At 38.9% G+C, this 20,418-nt stretch overlaps 1 protein-coding gene across 1 annotated transcript in view; it reads right to left on the reverse strand.

Moving 5' to 3' along the window:
- Window positions 1-4,343, reverse strand: part of LOC122796922 (collagen alpha-6(VI) chain-like) — a 183,728-nt gene extending 179,385 nt beyond the window's left edge. The window contains exon 1 of the mRNA XM_044065689.1: window positions 4,272-4,343. Coding sequence (XP_043921624.1) covers window positions 4,272-4,343 — 72 coding nt within the window. The remainder of the gene's footprint in view (window positions 1-4,271) is intronic.
- Between the last annotated feature and the right edge of the window lie 16,075 nt (window positions 4,344-20,418).

Here is a 20,418-nt window from a genome sequence, read left to right on the forward strand (position 1 = left end):
ACTGAGCCAGTGTATGTGCTATGCATTGCCGCTTTGCCAAGGCCAAGGCATACTGGGCACGCCTCCTTCTGCCTACTGGGGCAGGCTCAGGTTGTTCCTCCTCCGAGTCACGCTCTGCCTGTGATTGACTTGGCAATGGTGGTGGGCTGTTTGGCCCAGCCCTGTGGTGATCCTGCTGCAGCTGTTTTCACAGAATCATATTATGCAGCATAGCACATACCATGACAATTTGGGTACATGTAGTTGGTGAGTACTGCAAGGCTCCACCAGATGTATCCAGGCACCGGAACCGTGACTTGAGCAGCCCAAACACACGCTCGATTACATTTCGTGTTTGTGCGTGTGCCTCATTATGGCATTCCTGTTCATGTGTGTGTGCATTTCTGATGGGTGTCATCAGCGACGGCTCCAGTGCATATCCAGCATCCCCTACTATGTGACCATGTGGGATGTCCCCACTGACAAATGTCTGGTACAGCTGCATCAGATGCCAGATATGGGAATCATGGTAGCTTCCAGGTCAGCCAGCACACACATTCTTTATTATGCCCTGGGCATCACACATGACCTGGCAGTTGATGGAGGGGAAGCCCTTGCGGTTAATGTAGGCCCTACACCACTCACCGGCTGGTGCTTTGATGCATATGTGCGTGCAGTCTATTGCACCCACTACCTCAGGGTATTCAGCTATTTGCTGGAAGAGATGCATATTGCTGGCCAATACCTCACGGGCATTGGGGAAATATACATGATCACTGACATGTGCTGACATGGCATCCAGGAACTGGTGCAGTACCCTGCAGGCTGATGCCTGTGATATCCCCATCATATCACCAGTTGGTCTCTGGAAGGTACCTGTTGCTAGTATTCTTAGGCCAACACATACCTTGGTTTCCACTGGGATGGGTTCCCCTCTGTTGGTTCTGTGTGTGAGGCGTGGCCCGCACAGCTCAACAATTTGCTGCAGGAGGTCTCTGTCCACTCTATAGTGCTCCACTATCTCCAGCTCATGTAACCCCTGGTAGGTGACCCTGGGCCTGTACACTCTTCTCCGTCTCCTCACTGTGGGTTGTCTGGCAGCATTTGCATTGTCACCACCCTCAGCAAGTCGCCTATGTCTCCTTATGACAGCTATGGCAGCCCCTAGCATTTCTGCTCTGAGTGAAGCTTTTTCAGTTTTCACTTCTAATAGCTTATGCCTGTCTTGCAGTGTCTCTTGAGAGAAACATCCTGCACTGCAGTTTGCAGAGTTTTAAGTGCTGGGCTGGGCTAGTATTCTGCCAGTGTAATTGCCTGCTTCTAATTGTTTTCACCTGTTAGCTCCAGCAGTATTCCCTGCTAGCTTCCTACTATTTCTGTTGCTTCCTTTTTCCTTTCTGTTTCCTCAGGGGGGAGCAACACGCATACCAATGGAAACACGCTCAAAGTGGCTTACACGCATGTACACATGCTTACACAGTTCAGAATCTACTTATTCAGGTTAAAATGCGCGCACACCAGCGCAAACAGTCTTACAAGTCTGCCAACAGGCTTCCACATGCTCAGTCTGCCTTGACCATATTTGGCCATTGGCATGCTGCCTGACACATATGCACCCTTTATTTGGAGCTGACATGGCTCCATTGTGTTATTTGCAGAAACGTACTCAGTTGTCAACTGAGTACATTTCTGCAGCTAACACGACTCTTACACGGGCTGGTTTGAGCTTCGTGGATCGCTAATCTACCTCATTTGCATGCCTTTCTGCTGCAAGTGAGGTGATTAGCATATCCACACCCAGTCCATGTAAGAGACGTTTTAGCTGGTCTCTTACACGGAATTTCGGGCTGTTCCTGGATCGCGAGGGCTGCATGGAGTCTTACAATACTCTTAGACTCTGTGCAAGCCTTCGTGAATCCTGCCCAATGACTTTTCTGCATCTCATTGGCTCTTCTAAAAATACTTATTTTTAAAGATCATGTGCATCTTGATGAAACTAAATGCAGCATATGTATTAAGTTTTTATCTTCTTATGAAGTTCAGTGGTGGCTAGTAGCTACCCTAATTCTATTTTCATGTAAAATAATGATTTTTATGTAAACATAGGAAATACCAAAATACATCACTGCTACTACCAATGCTGTCTGCTTATTGGAGTTGCATATTTGATGTGCATTTGGGTTAGGAAGCTTTCCTGTCTCAGCTTGCACCCATTAGAATATCAATTACGTTTTTTTTTTTTTAGGTTTTAGGTTCTGTCTCAGCACATTGACATACCCATGACTCCTTACAAACTACACATGTATGCTTAACAGGGAAATGGGTACTTCTCCCCCCACACACTCATACTATATTGTAACAACTCATGATTCTTGGCTGTAGTGGCAATTTTAAAGTGATAGAAGGGCCACTTGGATAATATGTAATGAACACAGCTTAAGTATTATGCATTTCCCAGTGGCCATTGAATACATTTGTCATTTTCAGTTTTTGTTTTAGTATATTAAATTAGTAATCGTTTTTTTCTCCCTCTTCTAACCAGTCTAGATTATGTGAAAATCTGGCTACATATCATCACTATGTTAGATGTGATGATGTGTATTCACACAGCGTTCCCTAAAGTCACAGAAAATGGCTGACATTTTACAAGAAAGCACAAAGTAAAGAAATACTTTTTTTTTTATTTGTGCAATCAGCATGGCAATTATTCCAGACATTCTATATGTAGGTGCATCACATGTCATTGGACATAATCTTTAAACTAAATACTGTGATACGTTCTCACTTTAAGCTTGTGAAATCATTACATGGTCCATTAACATTCTTTTTAATACAAAAGCATAAAAACAGAGATTTTCAAGTGTTCAGAGATGCAGTCCTTAAAAAAATCTAGACTTTCCCACTTCACCCTCTTGCTTGATAAGGAAGTTGTTTGTCTTATTCCATAGTGACAGAGTGCTCTCATTTCAAAAACCTGAAAGGTAATTCACACCAATCTGTAGTTTCTGATATTATGCTTAATTTTGTAGTTACATGGAAGAAAGCATTACTTCCTGGTCAAATATGAGAATATTTACCAATAAAACATAAACAAATATGTAATAAATCTGCAGCCCTAGAACACTAACACCAACTTAAATGAATAAACAGACCAACAAATAAATGAAAGGGAGAATATTACTGGTTTGTTTAGGGAGTGTTGCAGTAAAACTCAGCCATCTTCTTCAAAGATTTCTCCAACAACTACCTCTTTGGAAAAAAGTTTTACTAGCTTTTTGTAGCACATTTATTACCTCTGCACTGTGGATTCACTGAACAATTACTCCAATCAGAAAACGCTGCCATGAGAAAAATTCAAACCCTAATATAGGGCTGAATAAAGGAAACTTAAAGCAGATAAAGATTTAAAACAAAGAAACAAAGAAAGTAAATAACAGCATAATTATGTTGTCCAGTGTAGACAATGAGAATTGGGAGAGGTAGTGACATTCATCTGATACAAGACAGGAGACTGCCCACACCTATATGGACATTTCCCGGGCAGCAATTGATGTAGATTATACCTCAATGGATCAGACATAAGAGATGTTTGTCATGGCCCCAAAGTCCACACTTGGGGTCCAGGACCAGAGGGTGAGTTCTATTGTGTGCCAATAGTGGTGCTGGATGAGGTTTTTGAGCAAATGGATTTATGCAAAAGAACAGTACACAGGCTGCATTAGAAGAAACTGGTTTTGAAGACACCATAATAACACAAAAAAACAGACAAACTTAGAACCACAAAAGGTGGAAACACAAGAAGACAGACATAGCTGGCCTTAAGCATAGGTCAACTAGGTGGCTGCCTAGGGTGCAGCTCTAGCAGGAGCATTTTCCAGTAATCTGGATGGTATATGTAGTCCTGGATGGGGGCACTGGGTGGTGGTGGTGCGGCTCTGTCTAGCTCTTTTGCCTAGGGCACCAGTTGATGAAAGGACGGCCCTGGAGGTAGAATCACATATTATTTTTCCTAATTAATTTCCATAATAAATACGTGGTTCTGTTTCAGGTTTACACCTTTTGTGTGTTCCTGGTTTTGAAAAAAAAACAATATATAATACCATATTACATGACGGGTCTGATTTCGCATCAAATAAGATGGCCTGCCGGCTCATCTATACAAGTCCTGAGACTAACTATGCAGTACTACTAAATTTCTTACAATATAGATATTTTTATCACACCAAGCTATTTTTAAACCTTCTAGAGTAGACATATATCCTTCTGAAGGAAGTTAAAGGCCAGGAACATACCTTGAAAATCAACATGGTGTTGACAGTTAGCATTCCATCAAAAATACGTAAGGCCAGTGTCCAGACGTACATCCCAAACATAAGATTTTGTGCACGGTCCTTACAAACCTTTTGAAGTACACTGAATTTTCAAAAAATGGTAATTAGGCCAAGCCCAGACTGGTGCATTGTGCAAAGTCCTTGTAGAGCTTCTTGGGTATGGATGGTCTTTGTCAACTTTCTAGAGTACATAGGGGTTATTCTAAGGGATGTAAGGGGCCAGCTCTGCTCCCTGAAGTCAAGTAAACCAACTGAATAGGCACAAATGAATTAACCACAAAAACAATGGCAGGAAAGCAGGAATAGGCCTACCAAAAGTTTATTGAACCATAAGCGCTTTCATCAAGTAAAATACAAGGCTTCATCAGACAAAATCCCAAGCAGAAGTGAGCACATATAAAGCCATAATACATGACATGACCCCCGCTCATTTAACTAATTAGAAACAGTAATTATAAGCCATGTTGCTGTTCAAATGTTTAAATCCCCAAAAACAATATAAAATATGTAAAAGTTTTCTTAAAATTACAAAAATCATATCAAAAATATATTGTATAGAATAAATAAGAAATATATATATATATATATATATATATATATATATATATATATATATTTGCATACTTTATATATTTACTAAGTTGTGCTTTCATTTTCAATACACACCCTATTAACGCTATTTCATTTAAGCCTGGGAACCTTATAGCATCCAAGCACAGAATCCAGTACAATTCACGATTCTCTAAAATCAATTGCCAGGGCCCACCTCTCACACTCTTTTTTATCTGTTCAATTATAATGAATGTAAAGTGATGACCAGGGAATTCCAATATATGTCTATAAAGTGCATTAGTAGTTTTTTTTCCCCGGATATCATAATTATGCTCATAGATGTGATTCTTCAGCATCTGCTCAGTCTCGCCTATGTAAAAGGCAGGGCATACCTGACATAAAGCCCCATAGATCACCCCAGAACTATTACAATTGAAATGTCCATTCATCATAAAGGTTGTTGTTGTTGTATCTTTCTGCTTTTCCCGGTTAGGGTTCGCCACAGTGGAACTCTGGTCCACTAATGATTGGCAGTTGATTTTTACGTGCCGAGTTACCAGCCCTGACGCACAACCTTCAACGAAGGTACGCCCATTCATGCATGTCTCCACGCAGAAGACACTCTAGCTGAGAATCGACCTGGACAGAGTCTTACTGTGAGGTGACAATGCTACCGCAGCACCACCACCGCGGATCCATTCATCATAAAGGTGAACCTGTTAGTTTCAAAAAGTACCCCCACATTAATAAATTTACAGTAGTGGCATCTTCCACATTTGTACATTTGTCTAATTTTCATATCAGCTAACTGTTGCATGGTAGGTTTCCCCACCAAGTTCTTAATATTTAAGCCCCTTTTTCAGACTATAATAAGTTTATTACTGATTTTACGTCTAATGTCCCCATCCCCTATCAAAATACCCCAGTTTTTAAACAAAATCTCTTGAATCTGTTGGTAGTCCACAGTAAATCTGGTTGTAAAGGAGAATTTAAAGTTGGTGAGTTCCTGGGTGTTAGTCCATTTTTCCATACTAAGTGGACTACCAAAACTTGAATTGAGGTTATGTGTACTTTCAGCAAGGATAGGGGAATAAATTCCCAAATGCCTCTTGGTCACCACTTCCCTTTTAATTTCCTGGACAAAAAGTTCACGGTAGTCTCTCCTGATAAACATTTCCTCTAGAAGGGCACACTCAGAAAGGAATAAATCAAAGTTAGTAACCATCCTTGCAGCCCTTACAAATTGTCTTTAAACAACCGCTTTTTGGGGGGCAAGGGGGGAGCTATCAAAACTTAAAAAAGCATTTGAATATGTAGGCTTTCTGCAAATGATAGATACATAGCTACCATTCACCATATCCTTTTCTAGTTTTACATCTAAATAAATGATACGCTCATTCCCCATGACATGTGAGAACTGCAAAAATTCAGTTGTATTACTGATATAATCCAAGAATGTAGTGACACTGTTACTATCCCCTTTCCAAATAAAAAACAAATCATCTGGGTATCTCAGATATAAAATACAATTATGATATCCTGGATCTTCGAATAAGAATCTCTATTCCCATTCACTCATAACCATGTTTGCATACAGGGGCCCACAGGCAGCACCCATTGCTATGTCCGTTTGTTGGAGAAAATACTGAACATCAAAATAGATGCAATTATTTTTTAAAACCATTTCCATCATTTCCACATATGTGTTAATAGCATCTTGATCAATCCCTTTTCTAAATAAATATTCAACAAACCAACCTCATGGGGTATTATGGTAAATAAATAAATATTTTACATCAACTGTAAAAACACAAATTTGCTGTCAAAACATACATTGTTACAATTAGCAAGAAAATCCCATCAATACAAAGATGTTCTTCTTGTCTTAATAATATCTTAAGTTTGGCATCCAAAGATTTGGCAATGGGAGAAGTGATGGAATTACGGGCATCAACAATGGAGCGAAATGGTGGATCAATAATTTGTTTGTGCAATTTAGGTAGCCCAAATATTGTGGGGATTATTGGGGCATTCATTTTCAAATATTTAAAATAAGTCACGGAAATGCGTCCTTCCATGAACATGTCACTTAATTGCACATTAATTCTATTATAAGCAATGTTTACTTCATTTTTTGAAACCTGGCAATAGGTATTACTAAATAAAATACAATACATACATTCAATATAGTCCTGCATGTCCATAATAACAACCCCCCCCACCCTTATCAGGTTGAATAATTCTAACTTTTTGTTGTTGCACATTATTTAATGTTTCAATTCCACCAGGTTTTAAATTCTTGTGACAAATGTCTAAAATCAAGTTCACAAAGTTTTTCAACAAAGTTAAGAGTAGGGTGGGTCGATAGATTTCAGATACTAGAAACTCTCAAGTCATTAATAACATCCATGGCATTATTATTAAATAAAATGTTCAAGTTCATTTTCCTGATAAAAAGCTTTAAATCCAATAATAACTGGGGAAGATTAGATTTAACAAAAGGGACAAAAGTCAATCATTTCACAAATAAATTAGCTACTTCCCCTGTGTATTCATGAGAGCTATAATTAAATACCTAAAATTCGCCGGTTTCATTAATAAGAATGCATGGTCCATCTCCAGCCACAGATCTCGATCTCTGAGTCATTATTTTCATTGCAGGTTCCATTTTCAGACTCTCTGTTGGCCCTGTAGGCAAACAGAAAGTAAATATTAAGACCAACAGCAAGATCATCATGGCACGTGTCTTACAGGCATACCTATGGTATGTCCAACATATGTAACTCAGACACATGAAATTGAAAGGAACAATCAGATTGTTAAAGAAATGGCATCTAAGTTTACAGAAAACCTAATTTTATATTTTAGACTTTATACTTGCATCAAAATGGTTGTGACCTCTGGATATATTAAGAGTAAGACACGATGCAGAAAGCACATCAGCTGGTAATGTTATTACCTGTTATAGCTTTATAATGTTTTAATCAAACATATTTTAGTTTATTTGAGGTGAGTTTTAAATAGGATATGCAGAGCATTATCATAAAAATAATAATAATTCCATGATCATTGAGTGACTTATTATAAATCACAGAAAGGTAGAGTCTGCTGAAATTTACAGTAATGTACAGATTCAACAGATCACTGCCTAGTGGAGAAGCATACCTCTCAACTGTCTGGAATTTAACAGATGGTCTGCATTTTGGCCTCGTATCTTTGGTGTACTTCTCATAACATTTGTGGTTTTCTGGCAATTTCTTCACCAAAAGGTTGAGAGTTATGCCCAGAAGTGCATGAAGATTAGGAAATAACCTTGTGTCTGTAAGGTAAACACCTTAACCATTTCGCCAACAAGAGTGGTACCCTTGTACAAGGGAAGAGGAAGAGGAAGAGAATAGGTACAATCTGGAGTTAGCTTAGTAGTGAAGACAAGGAAATCCATGAAAATATCATAACAAAATGGTTGTCTATTTCCCTAAAGGAGCCACAACAGGAAGGCTAGGGGAAGGAGGATGAGGAGCTACCAGTAGCAGAATGCAGGGATCACGGACGGTCTGGATCTGTGAAAGTATTTCTGCACAGAAGGGGCTAAGGACCCAGGCTACAGGTTACAAGAATGATTACTGGAGAGGGACTCAACCAAGGCAATCAGAAGAATATAAGACTAGTAGAGGAAGGATGAAGAGGAATAAGGGAATTGAGCAGAGTTAGAATCTTGCATTAACATAAAAAACAATGTGATCGGGCATGTATATCCCCTACCATTAGACAAGACATGCCACCTTTGTTAAGATATATTGCCGTTATATCCTGAAGGTGCCTTCTCTGCATGTCTTATATATTGTTAGATGCAGCCCCTTTATTTCTCTAGCAGGGAATGCTGTAGAGTATTATTTTTATTCTTATGGCTGCAAACAAGAAGATGCTATTATCCTGTAGGGCTCCATTAAATGTGCATCCTCGGTAACATCGGACATGGGGTGTGACAAAGCAGAGTGGGAAAAGAAAACCAAAAACAATCTTCACCGAAGCTCCAATTCTACCTTCTTCCTTTTTACAACTCACAAACCTTATGCATTAAGATATTTTCTTTAAATAATTTCACTCACAAAGATTTGAACATCACAATGTGTGAATTCCTGTCTGTAAAGACATTATGCCTATTGCTACCATTCTAGACAGTGAAAGACAAATTTAAAACACCTTACCATATCGCTGTAAGTGAATTTGTGTGTGCCATTCAGAAAACCCGGAAACATGATGTGGCCAGATGAAATAACATGGTTGGTTATGTTATATGCTAATGACTGTATAATGAAACACTGCATTTGCTAATGAGGCAAAAAACATGGTGAAGCAATTTAGAAATATTTAAATGTCACTCAGTAATGCCGGACACCCATAGACTGACCTTTCAAACGTCGACCATACAATATTCACAACACCATCTTTGACACATTACCACCCATATGCCAAGAAAAAATCTTGGTGTGTGCAAAATTTAAACTGGAAAAACAAGACATTGTTTTTTGCAGAGGGGCTGTTCCACCCACACCCCTTGCTAATTATTAATACTAACTATAAGATTGCACAATATTGGAGAAAGGGCTTATTCCCATCCCTGAGAATTGTGTCATCATGCACACCTATCAGTCATGTGTTTAATCAACCAAATACTGCTGATTAAACAGATATTGACCAAAGAGAATTTAAGCCAAAGGCAGTCCACCCATTTATATATATTTATGTGTGAGCATATATATATATATATATATATATATATATATATATATATATATATATATATATATATATATATATATATATATATTTATATATATATATATAGCTGTGTGTATGTATAGATGCATGTTCATAAATTGATAAAAAATATTAAATGGAAAATGACCAAACACAGTGGGTTGATTATCAGCTGATCAAAGAATTACAAAGAAAAAAAAGGAACAAAGACATTTTTTTTTCACAGGAGTCAAGCCAGCAAGGATCCCCATACCCCCTATTAATGTTTTATATACTATATATATATATATATATATATATATATATATATATATATATATATATATATATATATATATATATATATATATATATATATATATATATATATATATATATATTTGTTGTGTTTTTCGTCTTTTCCCGGTTAGGGGTTGCCACAGCGGAACTCCGGTCCACTAATGATTGGCAGTAGATTTTTACGTGCCGAGTTGCCAGCTCTGACGCACAACCTTCAATGAAGGAATGCCCATTTATGCATGTCTCCACACAGAAGACGCTCTAGCTGAGAATCGAACAGGACAACGTCTAACTGTGAGGTGACAACACTACCGCAGCAGTAGAACAGATAAGCACTTTCGGGCCATAACTACACCTTTCTTCAGATCATTGTTGTAACTCTAGTACAAATGCCAATTTAAAAACTAAGTAATCAATCATACTAAAAGAACACTGCCCACCCACAAATAAATGGTGGTCATTCATAAAATGTTAACCATATTGTATGAAACAACCAGTAAGAATAGGTGCAGAAGATAATTACAATATTCCCATTGAATGAGAGTGTCTACAAAAATGGTCATAAAGATGTGAAATCTTAATGACATACAAAATCTCAGTAGCATAAAACCACTTAATAAATGAATAAAATATCCATTTATTCATCAATAAAGCTAATCATAGATGTAAAACAACATTGGTCAAAAGACTATAAAAGTTATTTCTATACATCTTGCTATCACAAAATAAAATACGAGAGTTAACAAATGCAATGTCCGATGGAGAACCACCTGGTAAAAAGTGAGATAAAATATCATTGTAGGATGATTAAAAAAGTCATCCTCAATATCCAATAATAAGGACATTTTGTGGACCTATGGTATCACTTATCCGACTGAATAAACCTACAAGGAATGGACTATATAGTCTAAAGAATATATTATCTTATAAAAATAACTAGATTAGAGAAGCAAATGCTTCATTCAGGATTGTGGAATCTATTCATAAGATATATATGTATATACATATAACAAACACTGGCAGTATCCAATTACAAACACATATTATAAATCTATATTATTCATCAAACAAACAAGTAGTATGGCAAGAAGCAAAACTGTGTTAGTTAAAAACATGGCTTCCTTAAAATAGATAACCAGGCCTAGAAGACCTAGTCATAGGGAATGAATGGCAAACTGACAACAGGTTCACAGTTACTAGGCATCTCATCCAAAAAAGGACATATTCAGGTCTGCAGCACCCTCCCTTAAAGTACAACACAGTATCAGCAATCCCTGTATATGCTGTGAGACAGAACCCACATCCTTCTGCATCAAAAGTAAGCATGCTACCAGTTGTGCTAACAATGCTTTGAAAGTCTTTAGCACAATAATAATACCATTTGTTAAACAACTGTTGCACACTGTAAACAGACTTAGCATGAGCAGCAGTAAAGTTCTCTTCCCTTGAAGCTCACAATTCCTTGAAAAAAAATCATCTTTCTACAGTTATACTTTGCACGACACTTGGCAGGGGCCACCATTGATGGCTATCTATAACCACAGCAAAATGGCAGCCCAAATCCTATGGTAAAATGAAGAAAAATCCTAAGCATGTGGTAATCATTCACTCAGTTGAACTAAGATCATTGCACATGCCCAGTCTATAATAAAGTACTGCCCTGATTCTAACTCATTTGATGGCTCAAGGTACTCATGCAGTTATTTTTGTTGTGTCAATGCACTAATGAGGGAGGGTGAGGGTCAAATCACCATTTAAAAATTACAAAAACACATGTGCTACATTTCCAGGATATGTATTTGTTATGACACCTTTTATTCTACTATCTTGAGTGGCTCACCTTCCTAATGTGTTAGTGTGGAGAATTTCAGTAGGAAAGTTATAGGTTAATTTCCCTAGAAGTCTGTTGTTCTTTTATAGACATCATTCTGCACGTGCCACATTTCCAAGATATGTATTTTTTATGACCACATGTACTTATGACTGCTGCACTGTCAGCTTTTATTACATTTATACTGGCCTGAAGTAGCATATTACATATTTGCAGTGGATCAGCTTGTTTAACTGCACATATCCCAAGTTTCAACATATTTGTATATTGTAAAATATTAATAACAACTAAATAAACAGTATTTTTCTGATTTCAGTGTTAAAAATTAGAAAGTGAGTTGCATAGGAGACATAAACTGGGATTATACATATCAGTTTTATACACATTTAGGCATTTACATATTATTTCCAAACAGTGGGATAGTCTTCTGAGATATATAAAATATTTTTTGATATTTTTCATTTGAACAGAGAACAAAGGGACATAGAAAGACGAAAGGGACTTGGTAGTGGGATTTGGTACAAGGTAGTATTTGCTAGAAATGTTTGTACTGAGTTTTTAATTGTAGATGTGATAACATTTTTCTGTATTTGCTGGGATTGTGTTCCATAATTTAACAATGTACATAAGGCATAGACAGTCCCTGTTATGATTTTCAGATTTTGTTAAGTAAGGAATTGGTGTACTGAATGACTGAATGCAGTTTTTCATATTGTCAAAGTCAAAGTGAACTTTATTGTCATTTAGGACTACACATTTGTAGCCTAAAATGAACTTTTGTGCATCAGCTCAATTCCTGACATTACAAAAGAAAGTGAAACAACACATACAAGTAGAGGAATAAATATAACTAACAAAAACAATATTACTCAAAATACAAGCAAGAAAGAACAGAGACATTTACAAGCACTCACACATGTTTAAATAACAGAAAACATACTACAGATTGAAATGCCTAAGTTATTTGTCTAATATTGCAATTGAGTGAGTTAATTCTAACTATGGATATAATAAACATTGCACTTACCTGGAATATATATATAAGTATATATTGCACAAATAAATAAAAATTGACTTATCATATGTCCAGACCTCTGGTACTAGTGCCCAAGTTCAGAAGTCTAATCACTGTAGGGTGGAAACTGTTACTGAATCTTGTAGTCCTGCAGCGGATGCTGCAATATCTCCTGCCCAATGCCAAACAGTTAAACAGTACATGCGCAGGATGCATGTTGTCCTCTATTATTTCAGTGGCCTTTCTGATGCTTCTTGCACAATAAAGATGTTGTATCGATGGAAGACTGGAACCTATTATCTTCTCTGCAACCCTCACCACTCTTTTGTAGCTCCTTCCATTCTGTACCTGTGCAACTTTCAATCCACATTGTGAAGTTGCAGGTGAGGATGCTCTCTATTGCACCTCTATAAAAGGTGGAAAGAATATGAAGAGGAAGCTTAGCTTTTTTCAGCCTTCTTAAAAAGTGGAGGCATTGGGGCGCTTTCTTGACCAGTTGGTTGGAGTTTCCCGACCACGAGAGATCCTCTGATATGTGTACATCCAGCAATTTCGTACTCTTAAACCCTTCCACACACTCACCATTGATCCTGAGCACTGGATGGTTTGTTCTTCTTTTCCTGAAGTCGATGATAATCTCTTTGGTCTTGCTTACATTCAGGTCAAGGTTGTTCCCCTTGCACCAACTGATCAGAGATGTCACCTCCTCTCTGTACGCCCTTTCATCCTCATTTGTGATGAGCCCCATGACTGTGGTGTTGTCAGCAAACTTAAGGATATGGTTGGACTTGTGCTTAGGATAGCAGTCTTGGGTCAGGATGGTGAATAACAGTTTACCAGGTTAATAACTGGGGTTACAGATGTGATTGTGGAGTTTTAGGGTGAGAATAAGTTAGTAGATTGGCTAACTCCATCCATTTCAAGCAATTTAGTGCAATATGGTCATATGTTCTGTTGATGTGGTTGCTTGTAGACTTTGACATTTTATTATAACTTTGCTCTAGTATGGTGAACTTGCAGAATTGCATGTTATTAATGACCAACACTGTATAGAGGAGAATTGAGATTACTCAAGTACAAAATTTGCTCCTATCTTCATGTTCCGATAAGAAATATTTGACTTTGTAAGGAAGATCTAGTCTGCTGTCATTTTCTTAACTATATGTCGGATGTGTTGATTGAATCCTAAATTGAGATTGTTTATTACTTTCAGTAGGTTCATATTTTGCATGAGCTTGAGTCAAGTTTTACTAGCTGGAGGTAATGTTAAGGCATGATACTTTGGCTGTTGGACTGTAGGCATAAATAACATTAATTCCATCCATTCAGGATGTCTGAGTAGTTTAGATTGTTCTAACCAGTTGTCTAGTTTTTAGAAAGAGCCAGATGCTTGGAGCTGTTTGATTAAAGAGCTGCACACATCATTGCTGAGTAGTAATCTGCATAATGAATTAGATTTGCTTCATTGGATGTCAAATGCATTTTGTTTATGAATATATTAACGATCCTAATACTGAACCTTTGGACACACTGAAACACCTACTGCTATTTATGGAGGACTTGAGAATTCTTCAGCCCAAAATACATGTTTTCTTTACTGACTGAAGTAATATGAATCAGCTGGTTTTATTGTTCTTCAGGTCCAGCTGCTTGAGTCTGTGTACCAGATGGGGTGAGAAACTATAACAGATGCTTCTGAGAGGTCCTAACATAAGGATGCGACCATTTCACACTGATATTATATTTCATGGATATAGTTTATGAAGGTTGATGAAGTTGTTTCTCTTCTGTAGTTTGGCTCAAATCTTGTATTGTGGAAAGTAACTTATTTTTGTCATGTAGTTCATCATCTTTATGTGGACATGATTTTTATGTGCGCTGGGCAGAAAAGACAAGATGGTTATAAGTCTGCAGTTTCCTAGTTCAAATGATTTACTACCTTTATGTAAGAACATAATGTAGGATTATTTCCCAAATTTGGAGGTTACAGCTTCTTGAAGACAGCAGTTTATAAGTGCAGTGGTATGGTATGTTATGGCCTCTACAGACATTTTGAGGTATTCTACTATTAGGTTATCAACTGTAAGAGAAGAAGATTTTTTTGAATAATTTTGTATTGTGGTGGTAGGAGCTCTGTTGATTAAGAAGGTAGTAGCCCCTGGGATTTAGAAAGGGTTACAACAAGCCGTAAGCCTTAGTAAGAATGGTTAACCCCCTCCTGTATCTTTTTCCAACTCAGAAACTGCCCAGTTTAACTGATTTCCTGACAGCAGAACCATCAGTGTGGAGGTGGTCCTGCCAAGCATGGTGTACTAGCAAGTGATTATAAGCCAGCAGTATGAACGTTAATCAGAGGATGACATTCAATGAGTGCCCATTAGACTATAAAATAACAATCAAAAAAGCTGATGAAAATAAATAAGCATGATCAATAAAAAACATTCACGACCTAAATCCATGTTCATCTAAAAACAGATCACAACCACTGGAACAAACAAATGGGTCTAATATAAAATAATAAATCTGAGTCCAGTAAATTACAGCCAAAGGCTTTCAACTTAGTTATAAAGTGATACCGCTACTAATGATTCTGCAAAATGGTGCCAAATCACTCACCCTTACAGCACTCTAACATGTAAAACTGCTTTATTCCCGTCACCAAAAAGAAACATTCCATGCTCACAAATTCAGTCCCCAGATAATAACTTTCAGCACAACACCATTTCAAAAGTATGAACAACTACACAAAGCAGTGCCCCCCCTCCCCTGATCCTCTGCCTGTTTCATACCTGCAGGTACAATACATCGCAGTACTGTAACACAAATCATTCACTGACCAAAGAATACAACAGCCGCACAGAACCACTTCATAACTGCAACAGCGATTTTGAAGAACTGGTCCAGCAGATTTCCAAACACTTTGTTAGCAATGCAGTGCAATGACACTTTTTCCTTCAAGGTAGAAAACATCATATTCAGCATCAGCATTAAACAGAGTTTTAATATAAACACATTTTTATCACAGGATATGTACTTCAAATAAACAAAAAACTTTACTGTTTTTATACATCTCTTTTATTGTGCTGATTTCTGCCTTTTATAAATGACTGCCTCATTGTTAAGTACAGAATGTTTTTTTTGGCATCTTGCCTGAATGCAGCTGCACAAATTAACTATACTAAAAGAGTGTAAGGATTTACTCTATTACATGTAAACTTCTAGGAAACAAAATACCATATCTTGTATTAATTAGTCCTCTGCAGTATTGAGTACTATTTTCTACTGGAAATTACTAACCTAAAAAAAAGTCCAGTGTATGTAATTTTAGCAGAAACTGAAACTAAACAAAAACATATGGCTATGTAAGCCAGATTGTGCCTAGTTTGTGCAACACATTGTCGCTGCATATATTTAACATAACACATTTTCAAATAAAGCTTGTTACTTATTGCAATAAGCAGAGATGTCATTACGTGTCTGCCATTAGAATTTATAGGTAGCCTTGCCCTGGAGAGCAAAGGAATGAAGCCCTTAGAGTGAAACAGAAGATCCAAGGCTTGAAAAGTGACTCCAGAACTGGGAGTGGCAGGCAGGGAGGGAAAGGAGTGAAGGGACTTGGCCTGCTCACCTCTCTCATGGGATAGAGGGTTGTGGCCCCTCAGGAAGCACATAAGAAAGTGTGAATTCTCCACTGGGAACCAGAGAAAACACTTTCTGTGCTTGTCAAAAGGGGTGGCGCTGCTTGCTGGCAGCATCCCTTATATTGGTGGAGGATGAGCACCATGGTCAGCTGACTACACCTTCCCTTTTAGCTCTGCAGTAAAGTGCCTGCAGAAACATTATGGCATAAGCAGAAATCTCCCAAAGCACCCTGATAACTGTCTGAAGAGCAACTCCTCTTGGTTGTCCTGACGAATGGGAATGTATGGAAATCCTGTGAGCTGCATGTTTGAAATCAGAGGAGTGGTTTAAGACAGTAACTTGTAATTCATTGGCCATTTTGGGTCATTTCCTGCCTTTTCCAGCCTCCTGCTATAAAGCACGCTTTGGCGGGCTTTTCTGGCTGTAGAGAACTCAGCACAGCTCCTCGTGGTATCCAACATAGTTCCTAGAGCAGCAGAGAACAGAAAAAGCATCTTTCCAGATTTTAAGTATTTTTTCTTGCATTTTTCGACCATTTGTGTTATTCGACGACTGTTTCTGTCTATTTTATAGTGGTATTACCTGTTTTTCCTGTTTTTATAAGCTTTAATTGTTGGTTGCACTTCTTAGTTTACGTTTGCTTAAAAGTTAAACTACAGGCTAATACACTCAAGTGTACTAGCTTTTGATAGCATTTAATCGAAAAGCTAAGCATTTATTGTGTTTTCTGTTCTGTCTGTTAAAAAATTTTGAAAAAAAACAAAAAAATATTCTTGTTCTCCTAACTTTCCCGGCTAGTTGTTCCAGTGATCAGGTTTTGCTGATCCCTGGGCTTTGTCTTGGTTCCTGTACTTCTCCATTTTCTTTGTTTGGTCAGGGGGAAGTTTCTTTACTCACCAGTGGGAGTGGGGAGTACTGAGCTGTCTGTTTGTCTTCAGAGGAGTGGTTTAAGACAGTAACTTGTAATTCATTGGCCATTTTGGGTCATTTCCTGCCTTTTCCAGCCCCCTGCTATAAAACATGCTTTAGCGTGCTTTAGCGCGATTTAGCGCAGAGTTGCCACTAGAGCAGCATCGGGCAGCACCGGTTTAACAAGGTTAAACTTTTTCTGGCTCCATAAAGTCTGTTCTTCATTTTTTCCCTTAGAACTGCTCTACTAGTAACCTAAACAAGTATATCCCTTAACTAAAAAGCGCAGCACTTGTTTGAGCTATAGCACTTGTCTTAAAAGCATCTTCCTTGCAGGTTATGCACTCCTATATTATACAAAGTCCCTCACTTTCGAAACCCCCCCAGGAGTACCCACTTCCTTACTAAGTCCTCTCTTATTCAGTCTCATACCTAACTTCTTAAATTTCTAGCATGTCGAAGGGCCAGATGCTGGCGTCCTCTCCTGCCCAGTTGGTGAATCTGGGAATATTGAGGCAATGTTACAATTGCCTCATGTACACAGACAACCCTCTCCTCCACCCACATAACACAAATACTTGCGAGAGATGCAGCTATTTAGCCAAACTGGAGGCTGAGCTCTCTCAACTCAGGACTGGCAAGACCAAACAAGAGGAGAAGGCAACTACACACACCACAAAACCAGCCTCACATAATGCTACCACACCACTGAATCAAACACATAAACACACAAAGACTTACTCGGAAGCTCTAAGTAAAAATTTACCTAAACAGCAGAGGCCTCCAAAGCAGACACCCAAGCAACTGCTACCTCAAGACACCCCACAAGCAACACATAAACCACAAAATCAGTGTGCAAAGCAGTCACAGCCCTTAAGGCCAAATACAACACCAAACATACTTGTCATAGGTGACTCCATAGACAGACACACTGACGTCCCACTCACCAGGCTGAACAAGCAGAGGGTCACAGTAAGCTGCCTATAGGGCGCTAGAATTCGCCACATAACACAAGTACTCAGGTCACTCCACGGCAAGTACAAATATGACACAGTCATTGTCCATGCTGGTGTGAACGACCTGAGACGTACCTCCCTGGACTACATGAAAAGAGACATAGAGGAGCTCTCTGATTATGTAGCCCAGGCAGGTATGACCCTGACCTTGAGCAGTATCCTTCCTTCACCAAGAATGATACCACAATATAGAGACAAGATGATCAGCTTTATCAATTGGCTTAACTCCTGGTGTCATTCAAAGGGGATCCAGTGTCTGCCTGGGATGACATGCTTGACAAGCCACGCTGCTTCGCAAGGGACGGCTTGCACCTGTCACCCCTGGGATTCCGGATATTGGCTAAGGCTCTTGCCACCCCTATAGTGCCTTTTTTAGGCAAGGCTCAAATTCTAAACCTACCACCCTAGAAAACAAAAATGAGAAGAAACTGAGGGTATTGTTGCTCAATGCCAGAAGTCTGACTCTCAAAATGCACACACTCGAGGCCCTTCTCAGTATGGAGAACATCGATGTCTGTGCTGTAACTGAAACCTGGTTCAAGGCTCCTGAGAGCACCCCGGCACTATCAGGTTTTACCTCATATCATGCGTTCCGGCCCCAAAACCTGGACCACACCACAAAAGGAGGGGGTGTATCCATATTCATAAAGGATACCCACACCTCCAGGTTGGTGGCAAAGCACGAAGCTTCAAAAACCATCCAGGTGCAACTAACCATAGGCAAAACTGCTCTACAATTTATAGCATGCTACAGGCCACCCTCTCAAACTCAGGAACCCCACATAGCCTACCTGAAGACACTGGAGGGTATAAATGTATCTCAAAACACCATCATATTGGGTGACTTCAACTACCCGAATATAGACTGGGAACATTACTCAAGCCCTAACTTTCTAGCCCAACGGTTCCTGGAGTTCATAAACTCAAATGCCATGGAACAACTAGTCACTGTTCCCACGAGAGGAGAAAATATACTGGATCTCATTATCACAAACATGGGGACAAAATGCTCCGCACCGGAAGTATATCCCTCATTGGTGAGATCTGATCATAAACTAATCTCACTGGAAATCCACATCCCGCCCCCACCCCAAACAAAAAAGACCACAGTGAAGAACTTCTCTAAAGCAAACTTCACACTACTCAAGACTGGTGTGGTATCCTTCAAGGCCCCTGAGCCAGAGGAAACCACAACCCAAGCTGCAGAAGCCCTTGCAAATGCCTTCTATGGACACCTCCAGGACTGCATGGATCAGGCAATCCCAAATAAAACCAAGACTCTTTCCACCAAGGGCAAACGTCCAGTCTGGTGGACCCCAGCCATTAACAAACTTTACAATAAGAGGAGAAAGCTATTACATGATAAAACAAAATCCATAAAAGGGAAGTCACCCCTGATCATTCTTAGTGAAAAAAATACGAGCACTCATAAAATCAACTAAGGCCAGTTTTGAGAGAAAAAAACATGGATTCAAAAGACAATCATAAGGCCTTTTTCAGCTATGTTAGTAACCTGGGTGGAAACTCCCAGATATGCTCAGAATTAGTCCAAAATGATACAAAAATCACTGAACCCACAGACATTGCCAACATACTGGCAGACAGGTTCAGTGCAAACTTCACCCCCCTCTCCCCCACTAAAGGAGAGATAACTATCCCAGCAGAGTGTAGCCTCCCAGACATCTCAAATGCGCAGGTGAAAGCTGCTCTCTCTAAAGCTAAAAACACAGTATCAATGGGACCGGATGGTGTCCCCGGCTGTGTGCTACATGAGCTCAATGAGGAACTAAACCCGCACATAAGGCAGCTGTTTAAATTCAGCCTTATCACAGGATACGTGCCCAAGGAGTGGCGTAAGGAAACTGTGGTCCCACTCCACAAAGGCGGTGCCTCTACGGACCCTGGTAATTACTGCCCCATAAGCTTAACAAGTCTAGTCTGCAAAGCTATGGAGAGGATCATAATGGAGCTCATAAACAAAGATATAGGGGACTTGCAGACATTGGACCCGTCCCAGTTTGGCTTTGTCAAGGGCAGATCATGCCTTTTGAACTTGGTCGACTTCTTCAAAACAGTCATCAAGGCCATTGATGAGGGAAAGGC

This window comes from Protopterus annectens, chromosome 3.part0, assembly GCF_019279795.1.
Source record: "Protopterus annectens isolate FY-2018-M chromosome 3.part0, PAN1.0, whole genome shotgun sequence".
Classification (NCBI taxonomy): Eukaryota; Metazoa; Chordata; order Ceratodontiformes; family Protopteridae; genus Protopterus; species Protopterus annectens.